General features: G+C 39.4%; 1 protein-coding gene across 3 annotated transcripts in view; it reads right to left on the reverse strand.

The window, feature by feature from the left end:
- Positions 1 to 26,198, reverse strand: part of SMOC2 (SPARC related modular calcium binding 2) — a 149,872-nt gene that overhangs the window by 74,925 nt on the left and 48,749 nt on the right. For 2 of the 3 annotated variants that reach the window (XM_052806066.1, XM_052806064.1), the window contains exons 3-6: positions 13,596 to 13,702; positions 12,374 to 12,473; positions 4,738 to 4,785; positions 270 to 353 (exon numbers count right to left, since the gene is read on the reverse strand). In XM_052806066.1, coding sequence (XP_052662026.1) covers positions 270 to 353; positions 4,738 to 4,785; positions 12,374 to 12,473; positions 13,596 to 13,702 — 339 coding nt within the window. The remainder of the gene's footprint in view (positions 1 to 269; positions 354 to 4,737; positions 4,786 to 12,373; positions 12,474 to 13,595; positions 13,703 to 26,198) is intronic. The other variant, XM_052806067.1, reaches the window with a different exon arrangement.

The raw sequence follows: 26,198 nt of genomic DNA on the forward strand, positions 1-26,198 counted from the left end.
TCTCTGCCCTGAGTGGTGACTATTAAAATTGCTAATGCCAGACTCCATAGCTACAGTGTCATCTCAAAACTATCACACAAAATTCATTGCTTGTAAGTAAAGACTCTGTTGTGTTTGCAGTCTTTATCTGGAAAAAGGTACAGATGCTTTCAATTTCTTGCAACTGCCCCAGCAGTTGCCCTAACTCTTAAGGTAGCATTTAACGTTGTGGTATACGGTCCATACTGCATAGTTTAATACCACACTGTTAAGTTCCTGTCGATGCTCACCTTCTTCATCACCTTGAGGCTGCGTCTCCAGCGCGGGAGCTGAGGCATCATCTGAATTCAGAATGGAAAAGATTTGCAAGGAGACTACAATTATGAGAGTAAGCTAAATAAGTGTACATACGTGACTGATACTAATGATTTGCACATAGCCCCGGCCGGTAAACAAACAATTATTTAAACATTATTTATAGGCACTACACAGCATAGATATATTGCATCTACAGACTACAGATTATAAATGGATGGCTTTTGAGGTTATGGCTGATGCAATGATTGCACGGTCTTTGATGAGGCATGAAGTGATCAGGTCTCTCCCTGGACAGTAATTCTCCCTTTTTAATGCTGCACATTGATACCTATAGATTATAACTGATCAAATCAGCATTTCTAAAGAAGTAATTAGATAAACGTATAGAAGTATTAAGACCTGTGAAAGCAAAAGCAGTCTGGGGTGAATGAGCGGCTGCAGGCATGTTGACACCTTAAAATGAAAGGTTTTTTCGGCACAGCAGGATCTATGTAACAGTCAAGCTGATTTTATAAGCAAGATTCACAGATTAAAGAACCAGAATATTGTTTGTGTAATTCTTATCCTCTGGTCAGCCACCTCCATCCATCCACAACAAACCATTACTGCAAGAAAAGAGGGAGGAAAATTTACAGAAATTATAAGAGGATGTGAGTAATTTTAGGTTCAGTAAAACACAGTAAAAGTACTGCTGGAAAAGAAAAATTCAATATGAAAAATTATTTAAGTTAGCATTCTGTGAGAAAGAGCAGTACCCAAAGACCCATCTTTATCTTATTATGTTTTTGTTATTTAAAATTATTGCAGCTATTGGGTAACTATGGCTTAGTAGGCCTTGCTAGTACATATTTTCCAGTCATTACTATTTCCTGTAGCATGGAGCTAACTCCAAGACCAAGGTGTCCCGCAGTAAACAGCATCTTCCATGCAAGGGTTTTATTAGCATTTCTTGCAGTTTTACAACTGGATCTCTGACCAACATAGTTTCCAGATTGCTTTCCTGGCATTTTCATGGAAGCTAGAACTGAAGGTAACCGAGAAGCTTCCTCTTGCATGTAGCCTTGCCGGGGTACCAGCGAGCAGCAGCTTTAAGGCTAACACACTGCCTCTTTCCATTTCTTCTTGCTACTGCAATTCAGAATAGCGTCCTCCTGTTCTCTTTGTTGTCACCATCACAGGGTTTTTTGTAAATCTGTATTGTCTTTATGTATATCATGCAGAGGATTTGGAGGCACTCTGACCTTTGCCTCTGGAGGCCACAGCCTAGTTTACAGCAAATACAGATACCAAGTAAATACTGATAGCAGGTAAAACCAAATTTGCAGCCATGGAACACTAACCTCCATGCTTTTCACAAAACCAAAGCAGCAGCAACAGAAACTTATTTTCACTGCAAAATGTTTTAACCAAAGCATAAGGAGACTTCTTGTAAGAATGCTCATTCTTCATGTCCACTCACTGACAGGATACTTTGCTCCAATGCCATAACAGACCGTCACTTCTCATTAGTTTTGCTGGCATTTTTGTGGTGTCCTCTGGGTGGTGGAATAAGACCATTGATTAATTTCAGAGAGGCCCTCAAGAATCCTAGTGTACTGAGAATCAAGACATATATTTAGATCATCAATCAGTATGTGATTCAGAAAACCCAGAATTTCAGAGGGTCGCTTACGGTAGGTAAATATTACCAACAGCCCAGCCAGAAACTCGGTTTGGGGTTTAAATGACATTTTTCTAATCATTTTTTGGTACACAATTTCAGTTTGTGACACATTTGATCTTACGTTATTACCTGAAATTCAGATATAATGCTGTGACTTTAGCAATTATCAGCCTCATCAAAATTAGCCTCTTGAACTTTGTTCAAGCAGCATTTAAAACAGTTTATCAATTTATTTATTAAAAAAAACCCAAACAACTCAACAGATGTTTAATGATTGAGTCATAAAACTGGCCTCAGGTCCCCCCCACCCAAAAGAAAGAAAGAGGTTTGCTTTTGGTCATCAATGAACCAAACATTTGGCACAGGGTATCTGTAGAATCTAAAAGGCATTAACTTCACTCCAGAACTGGAGGAGCTACAACAGCTGCTGAACTACCCTTAATCTGCAGGAAGACACCCACATTAACGTACTGTCTGCAGTCTGTCAGGTACACCATCTTTTCATAAACACCTTTAGTGTTAAGAATGAAGAGGCACGTGGCAGTTCATTGTTCAAAACAACATTCAATAGAGAGTCACAACCACAGAGCAGTTCATCGCCATGTTACTTAGATATCTCTCAGGTTAATTGCATAGGTCTTCCTGGCTGGCACACGCATACCAGTCCTTATGTGCATACATTTAAACAGAAACTATTCTATTTGCTATCAGAGTTCAGTTACCAAGAACACAGTCCTGCAGTCAGCTAAGAATCAGAAAAAAGGGATGTGACCCCAATATCTGACGTGTGCTTTTCAGACGGTCTGACTATTTTCCTTGGATAGAGGAGGGAACTGCGGGGCCAGGGAAGATACTTAAGGAATTATCTTTTAAGCTTTATTCCTGTTCGGTTTAAGGTGCAAATTTGCAAACATGAAAGCAGAGCTCCTGACCTCCAAAATCTGCAGCTGGAACTTTTCTTTCAGTATTGGAATACGCAGAGAAAGTGAGGTGCAAGACTGCAACAGATACAGCCCACCAGGTCATCTTCTCCTGTGAGTCTCTGTGGGACATCTTGGGAGAAGAGACTCTCAGGCTAAGTCTATGCTGTCTCTTGAGCAGAGTCCTCAAGACCACAACTGAAGGTCTGGAGTGTCCTCTGCAGCAGTGAGAACATCGTGAGCCTGCCTACACTTGCTGGGTTACAGTACGGACAGGTAGCCCCTCCAGGCACCCCTGGTTAGTCCTCAAGAACATGCAGAGGAAAGATGAGCAAGGAGCTCGATGGTCACTTCAAAAACTACTGCTGTGCCCTTTCCAGCTGAGCTACAAAATACTTCTTACTACGCTGACTGTGAAGCTGGAGCACAGCTCTTTAACTCTACGAGCTGATCCTGTTCAGTACTCTCTGACGGTCCCTAAAGAGGTTGTGATGTCTCTGACAACGTGACGTTATTTAAAGCGTACGGCAGTGACTGGCTGGGAGAAGGGTGGGGAGAGGAGGTTAGCAGCATCTGAGGAGAGCCGGGGACCACCTGGGAGCCAGGCCAGCGGCCCTTCCTGCTGCAGGCCTGCGCTGGAGAACAAAACCAGGGCATGAATAAAATGCAACCGTGTCACTTTAGACACACATACATGTGATGCGAAGGGAGACCCGATAAATTGTGTTCATTTAAGTTTCCTGTTCAATGATTGTTCATTCAGGGTTCAGCAGCTCAGCTGCCACAGTCACAAACAAAAATAAAGGGTTTCAGAGAAGTTTTATATATGGGATAGTTCATTCAGTTCAAAGCTGAAAATGAAAGTCCTGACCTAAAGCAAATGAGTAACATAAGGTTAGTGGAACCCACAATTCGTCTGGAAATACATGAAGGAACAATTTTCCAGTACTTTGTAATTATTAGCTTTTAAAGAAGTACCGATTTTCTTAACCTAACAGCACAATACTTTATTTAAATGTTGGGTATATTACATTACTGCAAAAGTTCCTGTAAAAAAAATATCTCAGTTATATTTACAGTGCACCAAACAGGTAATCATCAACATTAGCACTTCTTTAAAATTACTTTATGCCAGTGTAACTGGCAGCAACATTTAATATGTTATTTTCAGCTGAATTTAAAATTATTTTAAGCTTTTGGAAAGTGTAAGCTTCAATTTTGTTTAAAGCATAGACATCTCCCTCATTTAAATCTACCAGCTATGTTGGAGTTGCATCAGATTTTGTCCTGCCAACAAGATATACACCACGATCTATCTCTAACAACAACAATCATCTGGCCATTAATGTAAGTCATCAGATGGATTAATCACAATATAGAGCAAAGTGCTGGGTCCAAGATGACTCAAGCAGTGATTGCTATGGAAATAAAGTGAGGACTTCAGTTCCCAAGATTTTGGGACTGCAGAATGCTGTCTTTATCAAACAGACAGAATAATCTGTCCTCCAGGGCAAGCAAACAGTATGGGAAAATATTTCAGAATATAGCTATGGGAAGAAAAGTTATCTTCCAAACAGCACAGAATAGCGAAGTCTGTAGGTCTGAGACTAGAAAAATATAATGTCTATGCATATATAGACAAATACATGCATACATATAGTTATGTTTATACTCATAAGTTTACTTAATATCTACAATACAGACATAAAATGAATAGCATGTATGCATATGTACATATTATATATGCAGCTATAATACATGGTGAATATATACTACTAATTTAAACCTATGGAAAATCACAGTGGTGTACCCCACAGCTATTTTAGGTTCTATTTAAAGGCCAACTAAGATATTTACCTGTTTTTCCTGCACCTTCTCGTTGTGGCAGCTTCTCACTGACTGAACCTGCAATTGGAAAAAGGAATTAACCAGAGAAATATTATTTTCACTTTTAATATATTTTCTAAGAAACACAGCTCAGCTTTAATGATTCATTTTGTTTATTACAGCAATAAATATCAGCAAGCTCTTCCCTCACAAACCAAAGACTTTAGCTCGGCCTGACTTCTGCATTTGGGTACGACCAATTTACTGTCAGACGCTACTTCGCGGCCAGTGAAGAGAGACAACGCGAAACACGACATAGAGACCAGCGCGAGAACGTGCTCACGTGCAGCAGAGCCGGCGTCTCCCTTCCCCGCTGACCCAGGGAGGACGGGTCCCGCCGTGAGGCGCGTCGCCCATGGCCGTCGCGGGCAGGGCAGCACCCTTCCTACGCACACAGAGTCCGGCCCGCAGGCCTCAGCTGCTCCGAGGGCCGCCTTCAGCCTCTCGCCCGGTCCTGGCCCCGATTAAAAACTGTCCCTTTCTGCTTTCAATACCTCACCGAAAGCCCCCCAGAACCCTGCGCTGGTGTGGAGCGGTGTGTGTCGGGGGGGGAGGCAGGGACAGGGCCTGACTCCGAGTTTGGGCCTGAGCTGGTTGCAGGGGACGTGGCCGGAGCTGGGGCCCTTGGGGAAGGAGAGAGCGGGGCTGGGAAGGGAGAGCAGAAGTTTGCAGGAGATGGGGTTTAACAGCTCATTCTGCCAGCCTGGACTCCAACCCAACGCAGCATCCCATCTTGATTTCAGCTCCTCAAGGGATGGAGAACCTGCTGGCTCTCTTAGTAGTTTTTACGGGAGGTAGTTGTCCTTAGGGTTTAAAATATAAATACTTCGTTATTTCTTGCTTACATCTCACTATTACAACCATTTGGATGATTCTAACTCCTAGCCACTTCTTATCGACATATCTATCTCTGCTGCGTTAAAAAACACCTTCAAAAGTGGGATTTTTCTCCCTGAAGAGCCATATGGAGTGATCAAAAATTTAAAAGCATAACGTCTATCAATTCTTACCACGTAGTTTCTTCTTATGTACACCTGCTTTAATGAAAAAAAAAAAAAAAAAACCACCAAACCCACATCTGACAGATGCTCAGAATTGTGTGAAATAATTTGGTTGCCTTAATTTTCTTAATTTATTTCCCTCTGGAATAACTAAATTCACCGGTTTTAAAACAAAGAAACAAAACCCCCCAAACCTTTCAGCACAATCAATCTGTTCTAAAAGGACAATTTAAATAAGAGAACCCACTAAATCACAGGCCTTGTTTACCATGCTGAACTGATGGTTACTTCAGCATGAAGTTTAGACACAGGAGTCTGCCAGAGGGAAGGCAGCTAACATCACAAACCTGGCATGCTGATTTTAAAGCCTCCATAAAAGAATACATGACAGTGCAGCCAAGCTGGTATTACCTTCTGAAGGATTCAGCTTTTTATGCAGCTTTTATATATCCATATAAAAAAAATTCTAGTTTAGACTTGTTTCCTTTTTTGGTAGTAGTGTATTTTTATTGTATTGTGTTTGAATCACCAGAAATTCAATATATTTAGTGATGCATCAGCATTAATTCAGACAGGCAAAATAAAGTCATTGTCATTGCAGGAATTATATCCAAGGGTGTTTGGGATAGCTTGCTCTAAATAGACTGCAACACTAATCCATGTTGTTCACTCTGAAGAGGAGGCAGATTCTTGCATTTATGCTAGCTGAAGCCAGAAGATCTGAGCTTTTTGGTGCTTGGCTTGAATTTGATAAGAGGCTCAGCTTGAACTGAAATAAGATGTTCCAGTTTTAGGAAGTAGTGCATACAAAATTACAGGTTTTTCTAATTGCACTAAATACCAGTGATCCAATCTTTCCTCAGATTTCATCCAGTTACAATTAACTCTGTAGTTTCTCAATTTAATTTTGATGCGCAGGCATATAATTATAATTCTCTTGCAAATACAGAGATTTTAGGTCTGACTCTCATCCACACTAAAGCATTTTACACCAATTTGTGAGTAGAAATGAGGTCTCAGCATGGGGAATGTGTGTGATGAACTGCCACTGATAGCCCCTTTGCGCTAAAAAGAGTGTTAAGTAAAGCCTTAGTTTGACACCAGCATTGTCTCTCTATGTACATTCAGAACCACTATTATAAATTGAACTTAAAATGCAGTTTATACGTAATTTAACACATTGGTGAAATTTATATAATATTCCACATCTTAAACCAGAAGCAGAAAAATCTTTCCACATTTAATAACACCACGATGCCTTCAGATTACTCCATCTGTATGTAAAATAATGAGAAATAACGACTATATGATATTCATGTACAGTCCAGGAGAATTGAATTCTTTTTTCTACGCTTTGCTTTTTTTTTACCCTAAATTTTGATGGAAAATTGGTGGATGGAGGAAGAGTGGCATTCACAAAGGCTAACTTTATCATAGTGAATCTAATTTCACTATAAAATTAGATTAATGCTAGGAAATTGAGGTTCACTGGGCTAACATTAATTTTTAATAGTCTTAGGAAGCTAACAAAAATATTCACAGAATTTCCTACAAAGGGGAATCTGTGCCCTTCACATAGTTTCACCCGAAATTTGCAATTTATGCGGCAGAAACTTTTCTTGTCTCCAAGCTGGAGGTGAGGAGGGGTTATTGAGCTTGTATCAGCTTTTTCCACCATTTTCTGAATATATTTAAGGTAGAAGTACTTCTAGCTTAAATGGTGATAGGAAGTTGCATTTGCAAGTTTCTAGGAAATTGTATCTTCAATACTCACGATGAATGCTCACATTTTCAGCTAGGCAAGAAACAGAAATAGCAACTTATAACTTGTCTAAAAGTTAGGCAATACAATCAGCTTCCATGTTTTCAGTGCACTGTAAGCAACCAAATTACCACGTAAATATATTTATGGAATGGGAGAGGGCAAGGAGGGATATTAGATTCAGCATCATTATTCTAACAAGAAGAATTTAGCACCATTCTAGCTTGAACATTTGCTTAGCCATCTATCCATTTACGATTCTGATGAATTTTTAAAAAAAAAAAAAAAAGGCAGAAATATTCATGCCTTAGTTTACTGCAAACCCCACAATTCCTCCCAGTTTCACTCTAACAACTTCTGAGGCACGATAAATCTTCCGAGGAATGCGATGTGAGTTTTGTGGTTTGTGATTTTAGCATATCCATCTTCTATAGTTCTGATCAGATGTGACTAGGCTTTAAAAGAGAAGGTGAAAGTCTATTATTATCTAGCTTAGAAAATTATTTCTGATCTCCTACTAAAGAATATTTGGTATGTAATCATTGAATGCAGATATCAAGAAACAGGAAAGCAAACTTCCCATGCTGTTCTCTATCTTACATATGGGTGTGTCTGACTGTGTATGTACAGGGAAAGTACTGTGTATGGGGACAGAAGATCTAGATGATTCAAGGATGGATATTTTTCCCAGCTAACAAAAGCAATATACTGTAAATTTATAAAGTTCATTGCCTTCCCAAATATATTTGTTTTTATCATATTATCTGACGATAATACTATACAGACCGGACGAGTTCTGAATTTTTAAAGGCACTTGTATTTTGGCCTTAAAAGGTGATCACGCCATCTTAATTGTAAGGTAGCAAAACTACTTCACAGAATAATAAAACATGTCTCCATACCTCTGCAATCTCACTGACAGAAGCCCAGAATAGTTAATAGGGCATAAAAACCCTATAATAGGCAAACACTGTGCTTTCCAATGATAATTTAACACCTGCTTCTCAATTTCTGCCCCATTTCCCAGGACTCCATGCCTATGGAATTTCTGCAGTTCCCTGCGGTGCTGATAACAGAGATGGGGAGTTGTAAAAATGTCTTTTTTATGTCTGGTGTTCTTTAGTGAAAGTATTAGGGGACATTCATCATTTTTAAGGAGCTTTCTTTTTAAAGCCGTCATGGGAATGTGTTTGATTTACTCTCCTTCTCACCACTGCTCCTGCAACACTGGAGATTATTTCCATGGAGTTGAATGGCATTCTGAGATTTATCGTGTGTGTTTTAGCAGTACCAAGTGTCAGTGTGGGAATAACTGGAAAGGATGGAAGAAGAGCCTCTTTCAGGTAAAGATGTAGCAATTAAAACAAAGGTTTTACATAAATCAGTTGTAGAGTCCTACATTTTTTAATGCTGCTTATAACCTCCATCCTTCCACACCTTGTGTCTCTAGTGAAAAAGGCAGCTTCAGTAAGAGCAACCAGAACAACAAAATGAGCAAAAAATGGCTCATACAACTATTGTAGATACATAAAAAATAAGCACGTGACACTTTTCTGTCCCAGGACCCAAGATAGCTTTAGGAAGCACCACATTATGCAGCTAACCAATATTAACAGTTAGATAAACTTAGAGGTTGTTTTCACCTATCCAATATCACACAGTAAATGTGAAGCATGGACAGAAGATGGAATTGGGAAACCAAACTCCTAACTGCCCATCCTAAATTCTGCTCCATATTTCCTCTATTAAAATCCAAGTTCTTCCAGGCTGCCATGCTCTTCTTTCCTATTTCTGGATATTCACCAAAGTCAAAGGTGGTTCTACTGGGAGAAAATGAAAGGCAAGAAATTATCCCATAATTTAGGAACCGCACAGTTGATTTGACATGTATTCAAACCTTATCTGAAGTTACTGAAGAACTAACCTAGAATTGAAAAGAAACACTGAACATTTTCATTAAAAAGAGAAATTTTCACACATTCCATGGTATCACATTTCCTATGAGAAAATCATTACAAAACTATGTTCACAATTGACTCTACCTGCCATCCTGATTGTCTGTGCACATTCTCCTCTAAAGGGAAAAGGTAGCAAAAGTGATCCTGGGTGAAAAAATTCTGGTACATGCAAACTGAGGAATTTGCATAAATGTCTTTGAAATAGCTATAGCATCATGCCTGCAGAATACACAGAAGCAAGTGAAAATACATAAACATGCTGGTGTCAGGATGCCACCGCTACAGGAGATATGCCCGCAATATCAAAAAATTGCAAGGCAATGCCTGCAACGAGGCTAGCAACGGCACAATGTATTAGACTGACGAGGGGCAACACTGTTGGAAGAAATGGCATCCCTGAAATACTAACTAAAACAGGAGTACATCTACTCAACTTCATTATACCCACTAATATTTGGATTGTAATTCCTGTGCATAGTGGTACTACAGAAAAAGTACAAAAAGGAATCAATGGTGATCTGGAAAACATCAACAGTCCTTCTAGGGGAAAAAAACCCTCTGTTATCCTAAACAGATGGCAATTTTGAATATATACTGGGAAATGGGAGAAGGGTGCAGTTGTGCTTCAGGCTTTCATTCTGCAATATAAGAGCAAAGTTTTGCCTTATTATACCACATAACTTTCTGAGAAAATCTGTAGCTGTATTCTCTGCTGAATGAGAAGGTTTCTCCAGACCTCTGAAGATTGAGCCCTTAGCCACTACCACTGCAAAATCCCCTAGCATTTCAAATGTACTTCCAAACACTGCTGTAGCTGGACTTCTTTCCTGAGGGACAAAGGAGAAGTGGTAAGCAGTAAAACATGAGAGCACTGATACAAGCAAGGGAGGAAAAGTGCAGAGATAATCCCATTGGGTCTCCTAAAAATTGGAAAATTACCCACGATCTTCCATGGAGCAAAATCAAACTCTGCATACTCACCTGGGCCCTGGAGTAGTCTATTTATCTCTGAGCTACTAAGTTAAAATCAAGCACTACTATCACCTTCTCCTTAGCATTTCTGTAAAACTAACTTCCCTTCCCACCCCTCCAAAAATGAGCTGAAGCAGTCTGGCAGTGTATCTGCTGGGCACATGAATATACCTTTGAGAGGAACTAGGGTTTGATTCCTGTAGAGAAAGAATAATTCTCATATTAATCTATCCATTAACCTGGAAGTATACTGCAGCTTCTCCTCAATAACAGTGAATACAAATAGAAAAAGTGAAAGTAAGTAACTCAGCAACATTTTGCACCAAAAATAATGCCATGCGCTGTGACACATCTGCCAAAGAATTACTTGTTGAGCTTTCAGCATCAGCATAACACCTTTTTCACTGATGTCAGTGAAAGGGAGGAAGCTACAAACTGATATTGCAGAGAAAGCAATGAGGGCACGCTTTCAGAGAAGCCCTGGCTATGGACATGCAAAAGCACCTCTACTCGAGAATACCTTGAAGCACAAAAATGCTATCCTAACCACGTGTCTTCTGAAGATGTGATCCAGTCATAAACAATAACTACACTAAAAGGAATGCACATTTTTTCTCTATTTTAAGGCTTCCAAACATTTTATATTATTTGTCACAACTGAGTGTCATTCCACAGTGACTTTGCAGACTGGATCAAAAGGATTAGTCTGGCGAGTATTCTTTCTCTAAAGTCTCTAAAGCCTGTAGGCTAAAGTTCACCTACAGGCAAGATGCATAGAAGATTCTGAAAATCATTTAAACAAGACAGACCTTAAAAGCATAATTATTTTTTTATAATCTCTGTTGTAAGTTTCTCAGTGGTCTCTTCCTTCCTCCATCAAAAAATCAATATTGTGCTCAAATGATTGAAGTAGATTAGACCAGGTGAATTCCCTGAAAGGCCCTAATCCACTTTTTTTTCGGCTTCATTTACATTACAGAGTTAGCTTTTTAAAGCTATTCCTTCTGCTCTCTGACAGAGAATAGTGCTGCAGCACAAACAAAAATGCAATACATAGAGCTCAAGTATTTTTAGAGCTATTTCTGTGCAATTCTGTCAGTCTCAAGGAAGGTGAATAGCAATTCTGGCAACTGTTCATACACTGGGGATTTATATTTATCATCAATGTCAATGAAATAGGGTCAGAAGCAAATTCCGAAAAAAACAATGAACCTGTTAATTATCCTGATGAAAGACAAAAGGCCGTACACATAGCAATGAGTTTGATTTGCCAGTTAATTTCTACAGACAATGATTCTCTTATGTTCTTAATGCTTTGTTTCTTTTTTATTTCTCCTCTGGATTTGGTCATTCATGGGATTTGCTGTGGGAGTTCTTTCACTGGGCTCTGTTACAAATCAGGACATTCACACTCCATATTTTTCTATACTCTAAATACTTCAAATATTGAAAAGGCAAAGCCCTCTGAAATTTTTTGCAATGAGTTTATGTGCAAGAGTTTCAACATAAAGAAAGGACTACCTCAGAGAGTCAGTTGCATGCTTTCATATCGTACACATATTTTACACATAAATATCGTAAAAATAACCACTGCAGAAAACCCCTTCAATAGCCAGATTATAGTACAAATACAGTATATGGATGATAGAACCACAGGGAGGTTTCGGGTGGCAGTGACCTCAGACCTCGCACCTGGCTAGCTTAAAAGCTAGACCAACTTTCTGAGAGCGTCATCCAGTTGAGTTTTATAGTTTCCCAAGGATGGGGCATCCACAGCATCTGCCAGCACCTGTTTCTGGGCTGAACCACTCTTCCAGTGAAGAATTTTTTTCCTTAAGTCTAATCAGATGCCACAGATAAACTCTGCTATTCAAGAGACAATGCCATAACCTGACCAGCCAAACAAGTCTTACCTGGGCACCGGGGAGTTTTGTGGGCCACAGCGGTACCGCTGATAGGACGACCGTTGGGAGTGACACACCAGCAGTATCCAGTGTAACTGTGGCACTGAACCTGTCAGAAATGACATCAACCACGTGCAGTTTGTCAGACATATGTCTGTTATCCCCACAGCGTTCATGACACATGAGTACAAAAGACTAGTCCACCAAACTGTATTGACAAAACCTAGAACAATAAACCGAAACGGACCTAATCTCAGTCCTACATATGATTCTTTAGCATAAAGAAGAGTTTATTTCAAGCAAAGTGTGGTAGGTCTTTCAGAATCCAATGGAAGAGAAAACTATTGAAATATGTGGTTGTTTACACCCTATTTCAGAAGAGTGAGGTGCAGGTGTTATGAAAACCTCACAACAAAGTTCCTCAAGGGACACATAAACTGTTCCTGAAGTAATCAATCTCGAGGTTTTTTCCACATAGAGAACATATTGTTCCACCCACTGAAGGAGCAGGACAGAGTGCTTCTGCCAGCATTATTCATATCCCAGGCTGTCAGAAAGGAAACTCTTGGAATTCCTCTTAGTAATCGATTGCATTATATTTCCTGAGGGCCAACATCACTTCCCTCACCATGCTTAAAACGAGAAGGATTGTCTTCTGCGCAACTCCGCAACTGAAATGCAGTACAGAGGCAGCAGAAGGTGATCTTGATTGGAATAAAGATCACAGGGTAAGCTTCTAACTGCATCCCTTCCGAGTTCCATGATCTAACCTAAGTAAATTAGTCTCAGACCATATGCTTGTGCAGAAAATCAGCTGAGAAAAGGGAAGAATCCTGTATGATTCATGCTTTAGCACTAAGATATGGACCCTGGTCACAAGATTTCTGGTTCAAATCACGAACAGATCAGAAATTCCAAGCATTTTACCATCTGATGAGTATTCAGGGGGCTACAAGAATGACTCAGCTGCCTCAGCCTAGAAGAACAGGGAGTGTATCACATGAACAACGGTAATGTTTGGCTCTTTTGCTGGCCAACTCTGAAAAAAAGAACAAGGACTTGGCACAAAACATGAATTTTCCTTCCATTTTTTAAAGTCCGTGTTAGCACAAATTACATTTCATTTTGAAATTACATTTCCCTTCATTACATTTGTCTCTTCTTCATCCTCTGCAAACACACGTGTTCTGACTTTCTGGCCATGCAAGATACTGAATGAAAAATTTTCAACCTGACTATATGTGCCATCGTCATTGCATTCTGGAATAAACACTTGTTGAAATTCCTTGCGAGCTTGTTCCTGGGTGTACTTCCTCTCAGCCACACATCTGGAAACATCTAGAGAAAGAGAGAACACAAGTCAGTTGGATGATGTAATATGAAGAAAAGATAGGTGTTAATCTAAATTAAGAAAAAGGAATAAGGCTCTGAGACCCATGTAAAGAGAGTCAGAATTATAATCAGTGCAAATGTACAATCACATTATTATTAGGAAAGAAAACCAATGGAAGACGATAATTTGTGGACAATAATCCAGAACTCAGAAATGAGATGGAGATGCCTGGAGAGACAACCTTGCTGCTCCAACTGCTGCCAAAGGGCGGAAGCCCAAACACGGCTTCTCCCATCAATTTAACGCAGCAATAGCTGTCACTTTGTGCCCCACAATATTCTTCCAGTGCTGGTGGCAGCACCAGCTTTCTCATGCTTCAGGAAAGGCAAAGCAGGCAGCAGGAGTATAGCTGCCTTGTATTTCCTACTGTGAGTTTACACGCCATTTACTGCAGTTAGGCAGCGATCTCAGCTGTGACTACAGGTGTGCCTACCAGGCTGGTAAAAAAAATAAAATAAAATACACTGTACAGCAGAGGGGCTTATTGGGGAGGTGATGCAATAATAATTTTGGACATGCTTAATTCGTATTATGCCAAAATTTAGTGTAACAGTTTATGATTTAGACATGGGACAAGCCAAGTCTACTACATGGTCCTTTTTTGCCCACTCTGTGGTTTCTTGCACCATCTCCTGCATTACTTAGTACTGGTGTCCATCCAAGACAAGGTAGCAAACTAGGCAGCTTTAATTCAGTAGAGTTTCTACTGTCTAATTAATTATATTGTCTACTACATATACTTTATGTGAGGGCTGAGAAAAGACACATAACATTAGCTGTTGTACCTCTTTTTGTTTAAAGTCGCTACAAATTTTAGCAGGCTGCTGATGCAGAATCAATACTTCAGGATCTGCTTAAGTGAAGAAATTTCAGGAGAAATGAGAATACCAGGCAAGCTTAAGGTAGTATTAATGATTTCAAGATGTGACTGTAACATCTGAATTGGAATGATCGCAAGCATACAAGCAGAGAAATTTGCTGCTTCTGATCCCTGTTTTGTTTAAAGATGGTTTGACAGTAACTGGCTAGTTCCTTTCAGGGACAAAACTGTCCAGCAATTACCTGTGAGACACGGCTGTTGTGGTGATTTGTGAACATTTGCACAGTTCTTAGAAAGCACGGGGATGGGCTTTCTAGTCCACGCAAGTTGCACATTGAACAGAATCTGAACAGCAAGGCAACAACGCTTCACTTCCCCATTTGATACAAGCAGCATTTTGACAGGGTTTTGCCATTTAACAGTCCCCAGGAGCGTACAGGTGAGCCAGCTAAGTTCCCAGTCCCCCAAGCTCCCTCTCTGTGCCAGTCTCATCCAGACATACACACACAGAACCAGCATGGAAGCTTGGTGCAACTGCAGCAGTCTTTAGTACAGGATGAATCCTTCGCTGGTCATCTCCACCAAGCTTTGGACAATTTGCCTGGCAACATTAGCATAAAAAATTCCCTTCAAGTCCTAGGCAATCTGGTGTGGAATTGTAGCATAATGAGGACAGAAACTGGTCCTCAGCATCTGCATCCTGAAAACGAAATTGGGGCCCCTTAATTCTAATCTTCGTATTGATTTCCCTCCTGGTCTTGGATTTGTGTGCACTACTTTTCTGTGCATTAGTTTACTCTTCTCACAGGAGCATTATGAGACTTCATGTTAGTAAAATGCCCAAAATACAAGTTGTTTCACTTTGAAAACCTGTGTTTCAGGCTTAACAACCTTCATCGTATTATGCTATTTCAGGAGGGATATTCACAGAGATGCAATGTTATCTAAAATGGACAGAAAAGTTCAACCATCCAGAAATGTAAGAAAAATAAGGAACTGAATTATTTTGTACTCTGGTGCTTTAATAACTTGTTTCATCAAGGGAAAATTATGGCCAATGTACTGTGCAGCTCAGGTAAAGTCTGTTAATGTATGCACTGCCAGTTTTGGGGAAAAAAAAAAGAAACATTTTAAGCAAGCTTCGGTGTCATAAGCCTTCTTCTGAGCATGGTTTGGTTATACAGTACTTAACAACATGTGGTTTTAATGTAGCTAGTATTTTAACTGAAAATAAATCACTCCTTTGTTGGACCTCTGTCCTCGTTTTTCTAGAATGACATGTGGTTTAAATGTCTAAAAGGAAAAGTGATATAAATTCCATCACATAAGGTCTCTGGTATAGTACCAGAAGGGTTGTAAATTATCTCCAATATTTGAATTATCATAAAAACATGCCAAGGAGAAAGAGGAGTTCTCCAAAGCTGTCCACCACTTGTTCCTAAAGAGCCTGATGCTCTAAAGGCCTCCTATTTGTGGATGATCTAATATGTTTTAAAATCAACAATGACCGAATTTAGTGGAATATAAAATTCACATTTGAAGCCTTAGTTTGTATTATATAACCATGGAAACACTTTAAAGCTGTTGGGCATTACTGTGCTTCAGTATACCCAAAATAAATCCATGAGGAATATCTCTTATCAAGTCAAGCATCTGAAACTGTGTACAGCCAAAATATCATTCCCAGTTCTGTTTTTTTATTTCACCAAGGTATTACCACAGGGACACAGAGATGTGGTCCAAACCTGATAGAAGAAATGCAATAGGGTGGTCAAGATAAAAAGATGACATATAAAAACATTCTTCCTCAGAATACTAATGAGCATTAGATTATTAATTCAGAGGAGATAAATTCCTTCCAAATAAAACATCACTGAAGCCAAAAGAAGTTATAAAATTTTTTATAATAAATATGGAAGATTACACCATCTGAGCATCTGCCTCTGTGTCCTGGTTGCAATACCTTCTAAATCTACTGTGTGATTTCAAACAAATTTCCCAAAGGAAAAGAAGAATTCAAGATATTTAAGTGCTAGAAATTTATGTAAAATAATAGCTGAAAAAGGATGAGAAAATTAATTCTTGCCATGACTGGGAGAAAGGCTGAAACACGAGCTCACATCAAAGTATCAGACAAGAGATAGATGTAGGGAAACCTTGCAGCTCCTAACAGGCAAAAGTCAGTGATAGGTGAGATCCCAATCCACCGGGAAATGAGCCTTCCCCGTGGCCATTGCTCATGCTCACTCAGGAATATTGACATCTAAGGGGATACCAGTGAAGTCGCTCACATACAGATTCAACTTTCCTCTTTAGAACGGGAATAATTCAGATCAGGATGGATCCTGATTATTTTGAAATGAAGACAGAGAATGAAAGGTGGTGGGACTTACCTGGTACCTCTGTGCTGATTAATCCGCTCACAGCTTTGATTTTGATAATCATGGACCCTGACAGGCTAAACTCTTTTGGGGTGAATGGCATCACACCAGTGACAAACAGTCTGGGAGCAGAGGGGACTCCAAGTCTGCAAGGTGTGGGAATGATGAAAAGTGCTGTGCAATGCTGTGCATCACTGGAACAAGTCAGCCTTGTTTCACTGTTGTTATATTGGATTTCTAGCTCTAAAACTTTTTTTTTTTAAATCTGTTTTTGTTTAAACTGTTGGAACCATCCAGTGGAAAAATAAGGGGCTCAGAACTGTTACTGGTTTCTGACTAGAATTCCCACTGTACTTTATTTCTCTCTCTAGCTTAAGTATTAATAAGAAAGCCAGCAGGCTCAAGCCGGAATCTGGTATATGACCTGGCAAAAAGACCATTTGCTTCTAAGATCTCTAAAAAGCTGGCTGAAATGAGGTCTTATTTGCCTATACTCAGACAATGGGCAAAACTAATTTTGCAGATATGTATGCCCAGCTGTACTTCTGAATTATGTCAATGACTGACTCAGTGAGACTTCATCCTCTCAATTCCAGATAAATGGGCTTTTACATCCCAGAAGCTTTCTGGGGAAAAAAAATTCTCCTGACATAGAAACCGAGCATGAAGATGCATGAGTTTACCTTAAATTAGGTCACTTGAACTGTATTAGCTGTCAAACTGGCTTGTTAGAGGGCTCGATGCTTTTTAGCACAGTACATTGGCCAGTGTGTTGATTGTACCACTGTGACTTAACACCAGGACTGCAAAGGCAGATAGAGGTTTAAGAAAAGAAACACCTCTCCGGGTGAGTAACTGAAGATGAAAATGGGTGCACGGGAGCGGACAGAAATACACAGAACTGAGGAGATTACAGATCTGTAGCTGTTTGGGCAGGTCTTTCTGAATTGCCCTGGTGACAATTCTGGCTTCCAGAGGAGACCACTGTCTGGAAGGCACAGGTGAAATACAAAGCCATCTTTAATTCTGTGCTAAGCTTCTATACGCAACAGGGAAGACTTTCACCTGTGAAGTAGCACCGGTACACTGCTGCAGGATCCAGAACCAGATTCTGTCACGTGTGATACCAGGGAGCATAGGACTTTCTGAGATAGCGCTGAAGTCAATAGGAAATTGCAGTACCCAAGGAAATCCTGGAAACAGAATTAGCCTTGCAAACAGCACAGGACTGCCTTGAAACTAATGTCATTTTATGCCTTATTTCCAACAGTACCGCACCAAAAACACCGAGCTTCGCAAAAAAAAAAAAAAAAAAAAAAAATCCATCAACTTCAAGTCTGCTGGCTAATCCTTAAATAATATATCACACAGAGAGAAGTTTATTACTGCAAAGTAGAAGTTTATCTTTAAAACAATGACACAAACTTATCAAGGGTGTAAACACCATCTCTAAAGTGACATTTAATACAATTGAATTTATAGCAACTTTAGGGCTCCACAGGGAGATCTAATCCAGATTCTCTCATGGAAAAGTAAACATCTTGCCAAAAGAATAGATAAATCTCCTGCAAAGGTTTTGATTTAGTTCATCCGGTATTTCTTGGTTTGCTCTATATTTCAGTAAGAATAGAAGTACCTTTCCCAGTCCCAAATCACTGAGCAGACTTTGCTTGCTTTCAAAGAGATTACTGTGTGTGACACAGGCTTGTTATGTATTTATGCATTAAATATACTTCACAGTTTATTTAGCTATTTTATTATAGATGGAATATCCCGCTGAACAGATCAGAAACATTTACCACTTTGTTAAAACTACTTATAAAGTAGTTAAACTTAATCGTTTGAAGAAAAAGTTCCCTTGAGGGCTTTCCACAGATACTTAGCTGTTCTTATGCTAAAGAGAAAGCTTTTCTAAAGTCACATAGATGTGAACAAGCAGAGCTAGTATAGACACACATAACCCAAACACCTCTCACTGTTTCTCTGTAGGTTTCCCTTATTGCCCTTCCATTATGCCAGAATACCTATATACACTTAATTGCACTTAAATTTAGAAATATACAGTGCAACAGGCTGTTTAAAGTCAGCTATCCACCTAAGCACTTTACTGAATTGTCCTAACAATGAACCAGAAATTTTTTCTACTTCTGTGTTTCTTTCCTATTGCTATAACCTTTTGCTAACTGGTAGCAATATGATAAAAGTCAAATGGTCTTAATTTGTAGTTCATTTAGCACAAAAATGTTTTATTCAGAGCATAAGACACCATTTAGCTTATATGGCATAAGCTGCTCATAACATGAAAATTTGCTATGATATTTGACCTAGGTCAACGTATATTCCAAAGAACTGATCATGTCTACCAACAAAGCATGCAAATAGCTGTAGCCTGTAGCAATAGGAAACACACAGCAAGCTATATGTGCTCAAAGTTTCAATTTCAAAGGTGCAGAGATTATGAGCCTCTTGGGTTGGAATGGATGTCAGCACAGACATTTAGCCTGACACAGACATAAAATAAAGACTTGCTGCTTCATGACAAGGGCTGGCCGACTCTTTCACTATTTATTTTTGTTGCTGCATTCTGGATTCAAAGAAAACAGCAGAGCAATCTTAGCCTAAACTCTCCTCTACTGGCATCTAACAGAGACAGGCAGTGTGGGGTTTCTTTGTTGTTTTCTCTTTTCTTTTTTTTTTTTCCTTCACATTTTGCAAACACCCAGCGATTTAGATAGCTAAACTTGAAGATAAAATAAGGAATGCTGTCCTGGATTCTTTCTTGGCACAATAATATTTCTCTCAATTTGGTAACAGTCACATTTGGAGAGATACAGTCTGACTAGAACTGAATCAAATATTTGTAAAGAAAACTAAAGCTACAGCTTTCTGATTTTTTTACATACCAAAGGCCAGACTAGGCTTTCTGAGCAGAACAGAGATTTGATAAATAGTTTGGAGAAGTCTAATATGGGCCAATTTATGATTGTTGCACTGAAAATCTGAGAACACTTGCAACCATTTGTGGTTCCTAGTCTTCAGTGCAGTGTTACAGCTTTAGCACTAGTAGTTTCTACACCACTTCCTTTAAGATGTTCATTTTATATTAAACCTAAAAGTGAAATTGAAAATACATGAGCAGAAATGAAAACTACACAAAATGAAAAAAAGAAAAAAAAAAGATTACTTTCTTACAATTGCAGTTGTGCATGTTTGGTTCTAAAAATATACTTTTTTTGTGCCTAAGAATGCTCTTGCATGCCTTGTTTCTGTGCAGTCTGGCTTTGGCAAATTCTGCTTGAAGAAATATTATCAAGAGAAATTGAGTTTTTTAAAAAGAGACAAATTCTACCTCCAGCAAACTGTGGATACTATTTCAGTGTTACTTGCCATATGTTCCATGTACCAGTAGACATATTTAAAAGAGCAAAGGATATTCCACAAAAATATTCCAAACGTACTTAAAACTTTACCCACACCCATTAAATACCTACTACAAAGTATAATCAGAAGCCAACTCCTCTTGCTTTCAGAGACTACATAAATCATAACTTCTCTATGTAGATACCTTTTGTTCATCAAGATGTTGAATATTTTGTTTCTCAAATTAACACTTCTATTACAGCGGCTTTATACATAACAGCTTGACACATAACATAAATGAAGACTCAAAACCAAAATGGGGTTGGGACTGAATAGTGTTTGTATCAGGATTGCCAGCATTACAGTCTGGAAACTCGCAGTCATCCTACAGATTAAATGCAGCGTCTACAGTGAGAAAATGCGTCTGAAAAAGGAGACAGCTCCTAGCTAAAAGTATTTTAAGATAAAAATCTGCCCTTTAATCAATTTTTTCCCAGAAGGTTTATTTTCAAAAAAAACCCCAAACTGATAACCACTTCTCAATACATTCTCATTTTAATTTCTTTTTTCCCAAATAATAAAAAAACCCTGCATCCCCCTTTTTGTTTTTCTTTTTCCTTTTTCCTCATAAAAGATGAGAAAAAAAAGAAAAGGGAGAGGTGAGGACAAGTGAAAACTGTTCTGCTTTCAAACTGCGGACTGTGCGAGCTCTCAGCGTGCGTTCAGGATTATTTTATGGACTGGCACCTTGGTCCAGTCCCACTTTCGCTCATGTCAGTTAGGAAAAGAACCAAACCTACTCACTACGTCATTCTCTCTCCAAACAAACCATCTCGGGAGCGTGTTCTGCCCCATGGAGCTGCCTGCCCGGCAGCCGGCGGGCTGGCCAAGCCCACGTCCCTGCCGACACGCTGACCTACGGGCCGTGCTCGGGCACTGCGAGCACACGTGGAGCTCACGCCTGGCTCACAGGCAAATGAACGCGAGCTTGAGGGCAGCCTCCGTGGGAACACAGGATAAGGCGTGCACCCACAAACCATGTCCCGCATTTACAACCCAGTTCTTTAGCTGAGGCAACAGCGACATTTCCCTAAAGGATGCTTAGATTCATGACTTATGGGACCAAGATTAATTTACGAGCTCAAAACAACTACTGCCCAGCGATGCCTCCTTTCCCTTCACAAAGGGAAAATCATATCAGCATATTTATCCAAAACCAGAAAGCAACCTTAATTCATATCATTTCCAATTATGTAAGCATGCCCTTAATCCATTCCTTAACTCCTTGTACAAGTAGTTCAAATGAGTGAAACTTTTCACTATTGCTGAAAGCCCCTTTTTAATGAAACAAGTGCTGAGTGTTTCTCTCTTTAAGGAAAGTAAATAGCAAATAGTAAAGTACCTCTTTATGGGAAATTCCACTCATATTCTGATGTGCTTCAGTTCTTTATGTGGATTGTGAGAATGAAGATAGTACCTTTTGTTATGTCTATGATAGCCCATAAAAGAATGGCATTTTTAAACAGCCAGGCTCTTTAAGATACCATAAATGAATTAAGCTAAACATGAGCTATCTAGGGTTTCCAATGGAGAAAGGGGATCTACACAGTTATAGAATAACAATGACACTACTGTGTGTAATGGCTCTCCTTGGTGTGCTCACGATGCAGCAAGGCCCTGCTGGGGCCACCTCTGCAAATACTGAATACATAACATACTCTGAGTGCCAGCCAGACTAAACGCCAAGCGACTCACGAATTAAATATCACTCTGTGTGAAGCTCCTTACATTGCCATTTTGAGTACAGACTGCTCAGGGATGTGTCCCAAGTCCAGTTTAATAGTTGCCTGTAAACCTGGGTTGCTGCTACGTGATGACAGTGAAGTAAGAAAATGTGATGTGAGTTGGCAGCTGAAATTTTATAGTGATCAACAATTTGTATCAAACCTCCAGCCATTAGAGAAGTCTTATTTTAGTGAAGCATTGATAGAGAAGCCAGAAAATCCACACACGTCAGCCGGGACGTTTCAAGAGCTCTGTGTTAGGGCAGAGGTATGCTGGCAGGACTGCACATGTGAATTTGTTTTTCCATTGATCACAATGTAAGAATGCCAAATATTATTACTGAGCCACTTGCTTAATATATTCAGAATATTAGTCTCCAATGCCCCAATTATGGGCCTGGTACATTCACTTAAAAACAAACTCAGACAGGGAACAAGTATTCAAGTATTCTTAATGTTAAGGAACAAGAAGAAGGAAAAAAAAAAAAGGTATTTTTCAGTGCATTATCCTGCAAAGCTTGCAGACTACTTTCAGGGCAAACTTCAGTTAAACCAACAGGAACTCCTCTTAGCTAACTCTAAGAAGGACATCTCCATGGGAGATAGAGGCTCTGTGGTTCAGGGGAAACATTCCCAGTAGCCACAGACATCCAAAACTCAGTCACAGCACTGCACATGCTCTTCAGCTTCCTCCTGACAAGCTGCCTGAATCTTGGCAAACATTCATATAAAGAGCTTAAATGCTTAAATAAAGTTCAAACTACCCCAGATGAACTACAGTGCCACCTGTTCCAATTCGCCCTTACACCATTAGCAAAACAGCAAATTGAACTGCTGCTGGCCACTAGTCGCTGTGGCTTGATGGTCCATTAGAGAGAAAAACCGTGATCCCTCTACTAGACACTCCTGGTACAGAGGTTGCTCGCTTTGAAGAAGATGCCATCAGCTAGCAGACCTTCTACACTTGAGACCTGAAGTTGCCGAGACGGGAGATGAAAAGCTGTCCAACAGGAATAGAGTTATTAAAAGTTTCTGAAGTCTGAAAAACTCTATTAATCCCACAGAAAATCTTCCACTAAGCCAGCTAGGACTAAAGCTTGTTGTCATGTCAAAAAAAGGCAGTTTCATTGAAAAAAAACTTCAATCCTACTCGCCTCCGCCCAGCATCATAATTTTAAGTTTCAAAGTTAATACACGTTATTTACCACCACAGAAAACTACTTGAAAAGCCTAAAATTATTTGAAAACTGCTGTAGGAAAAATATGAGTTCACGTTTTCAAACTTCATGGGCAAAAACTTGTTCAGTAGTGCAGAATAAATAGGTAGCAAACCTGATAGATTTTAGCAAAGATGAAACTGATAGGAGTCTGCAGAAACGAGTTGAAGCATTCTCTCTCTTTTTTTTTGTATTTATAATGGAAAATTTTCATGACAATAGAAAATTTGAATATTCTTTGTACAATGCCATTCTACAGTGATAAGACTAAATTTTACAGAGTAATTCTGAACAGTTAACAAAGAAAAAGAAAAAGAAAAAGAAAAAGAAAAAGAAAAAGAAAAAGAAAAAGAAAAAGAAAAAGAAAAAGAAAAAGAAAAAGAAAAAGAAAAAGAAAAAGAAAAAGAAAAAGAAAAAGAAAAAGAAAAAGAAAAAGAAAAAGAAAGAAAAAAAAAAAACGAAATAACCCAGACCTCTTCATGTGGGATGTACAAGATGCTCCATGAAAAAACCAAAACAACTTGTTTCAGGTAGTCTCATCTGTCATGATTTGTAACAGACATTCAGCTTTATATTTGTAAGATAAAAGAGGAGATCCTCACTTAGCAATGCCTCTCCCATTTCTGCTAGGGAAGAGGCTTTTAGCTGATGTCTTGTGCATTTTAGTTTCCATACAAGCATAGCCTTTTGCAGTAACCTATACCATGTTCCAAATCACATAAAATCCCCATTAAATGTAAAACTGTAGCTATTGGCCCTGCAGGAGACTGCAGTGCTGGGCAACACTTCCTACTCGCAATGGGCAACTCCATCATTCAGGGATATAAATTAAAAGGGGTTTTTTTTCCTTTTTAGAATAATGCTTCTCCCTCTTTTTTTTTTTTTTCTGTAGACATGATACTTCTGCACATTTGGTCCCATTTTCAAGACTAAGAAGCTTCAACTTGTACTTTTTGCACGCACTAACAAAGAGTATCGAAGGCTCGGTTCCGTAAGTTGCAAAGTGTGACTCTGGATGTGTGACATCCAGAGCTCTCCAGTCCCATCCTCCCCAGCCACAGTGGAGGGAACAAGGCTGAGTGCTCAAAGGACTCCTGTCCGAGTTTGTATCAGTCATAGGAATAATCTACCCTGGCACGTGTCAGAGCAGTCCTGCAAGAGTAGCCAGCCTCAGTTCACAGGTTGAACAGTCTTAAACCCCTAAAAGAAGGTGGCTCTGTGCATGCTGCCTACTGGGAACAGACCCTGGCCCATCAACCCCGAGCCACACAGATATGGTCCTCGGGAAGGTACGAGCTGGCCCATGCTCAGAGTGCAACAGGGACCTCCGTAGGCAGTCCTACTGTGTCCTGGCACTGCTTAATTAATTAGTGTAGACATAGCCTCTGTGTCTTTCTGGCCAGTTTATAAGCAATCATATTGCTTCTCCACTTCTCATCTGTTTTGTTGCTTTGGCTATGCTGGGCCAGATTTACTGTGAAGCGTTTGTGTGCACATGTAGTGGATCCTCATCACTGGTGATATTTTAACAGTCCCCTTAACACAAATAATATTTCTCAGCTGTCAACATACGTTTATTTATTAGATTCATAATCTCATTGCACAGTAAATGTCTGTGTCAAGCAAGTGGCAAATCTCCAGAACTTCAGAGTTTAAGATTTTGTTTGGAAAACTATCCCAAAACGTGGATGTTCATCTACAGTGTATACAGATTATTTGAGACCTTTGAAACTGCAAAAGCAGGCTGGAAATTTTACGAGATTGTAACTTCTTATAGCATTTCCAAGCTCAGCAATGGATTCCAGCACTGTTTGGAAGTGGACTGCAAAAAAATGAGAGAAATATTATAAAACTTTGTAATGTCTTCAGGAAAAAACACTATCAGAACAGCCTATTTTGATGCTTATTTTGTGAAACGTGAGTTGTTTTTCAGAACCGAGAGGAAGGTTCAGGGTTCGTTCATTTCCAGGTTTATTTAAGCTGTTTTGATCTCAGCTGCAGCCATCAGGAACTAGAAGGACAGGAGTGCAAGAAAAGAAAATGGTTTAAATTCTGCCAGTTTTCTGTCATTTAGTTTTAAGATCCAGGATCTAAAAATGGTTTCCTTTGCAATGCTAAAGAATTACCTGGGCTGAGCACTGTTGCTGTGAACAAAACTTGGATTAAGAAAGGAAAGCAAGCATATTTAAAGCAAACTACCCCTGTGCGATTTTAGTATTTGACCAAAACCAAATAGATGAGACAAATGTTGAGAATAGGTGAGGAAGAGAAAAGACAGTCTATCTAAATCTGGCTTTCCCAGGAAAAAAGATACAGAGAAAGCAGCCATCAGCCTGGTGGTGGTTCAAACTTCTGTATGGATGAAATCACAGTTCTGAACATATAAACAAGAAATGATGGACTCAAAATTGTTCCAAAAGGTTGTCGACATAAACTGTCAAGGTGTTTAGATTTCTAGTGAATAGACTGAACCGAAAAAAAAGCTGGTCACCATGTTTTCAACTAATTAAAATGGTACCTGGAAGTATTTAATTTTCAGACAAGATTTTTGTGTGGTGAACCGGGATTTTTACCAGAGAAGACGACAGGAGGAGACAGACACAGACGTAAGACCGCCTTTTCTGATCAACAATGGGTGAATATCAGACACAGATTTAAAGTTGTGAATCCTACACCAAGAAGCATCTCTTTTCTCCCTTCATAACTTCCACAAGCAAATGTGCATGTTTCTTTCCCTTTTTCCTGCATTAGCCACCTCAAAACTTGCTTCAAAACCAATGTTTTAGTGGGGGGCTGGGGCTGGGGTGGGCTGTCTGTTTTTTTAGGAGGACAGGTGAGCACTTCCAAAAGGAAACACAGAATGAAAGCAAATTCTGAAA

This window comes from Harpia harpyja, chromosome 13 (assembly GCF_026419915.1).
Source record: "Harpia harpyja isolate bHarHar1 chromosome 13, bHarHar1 primary haplotype, whole genome shotgun sequence".
NCBI classification, from domain to species: domain Eukaryota; kingdom Metazoa; phylum Chordata; class Aves; order Accipitriformes; family Accipitridae; genus Harpia; species Harpia harpyja.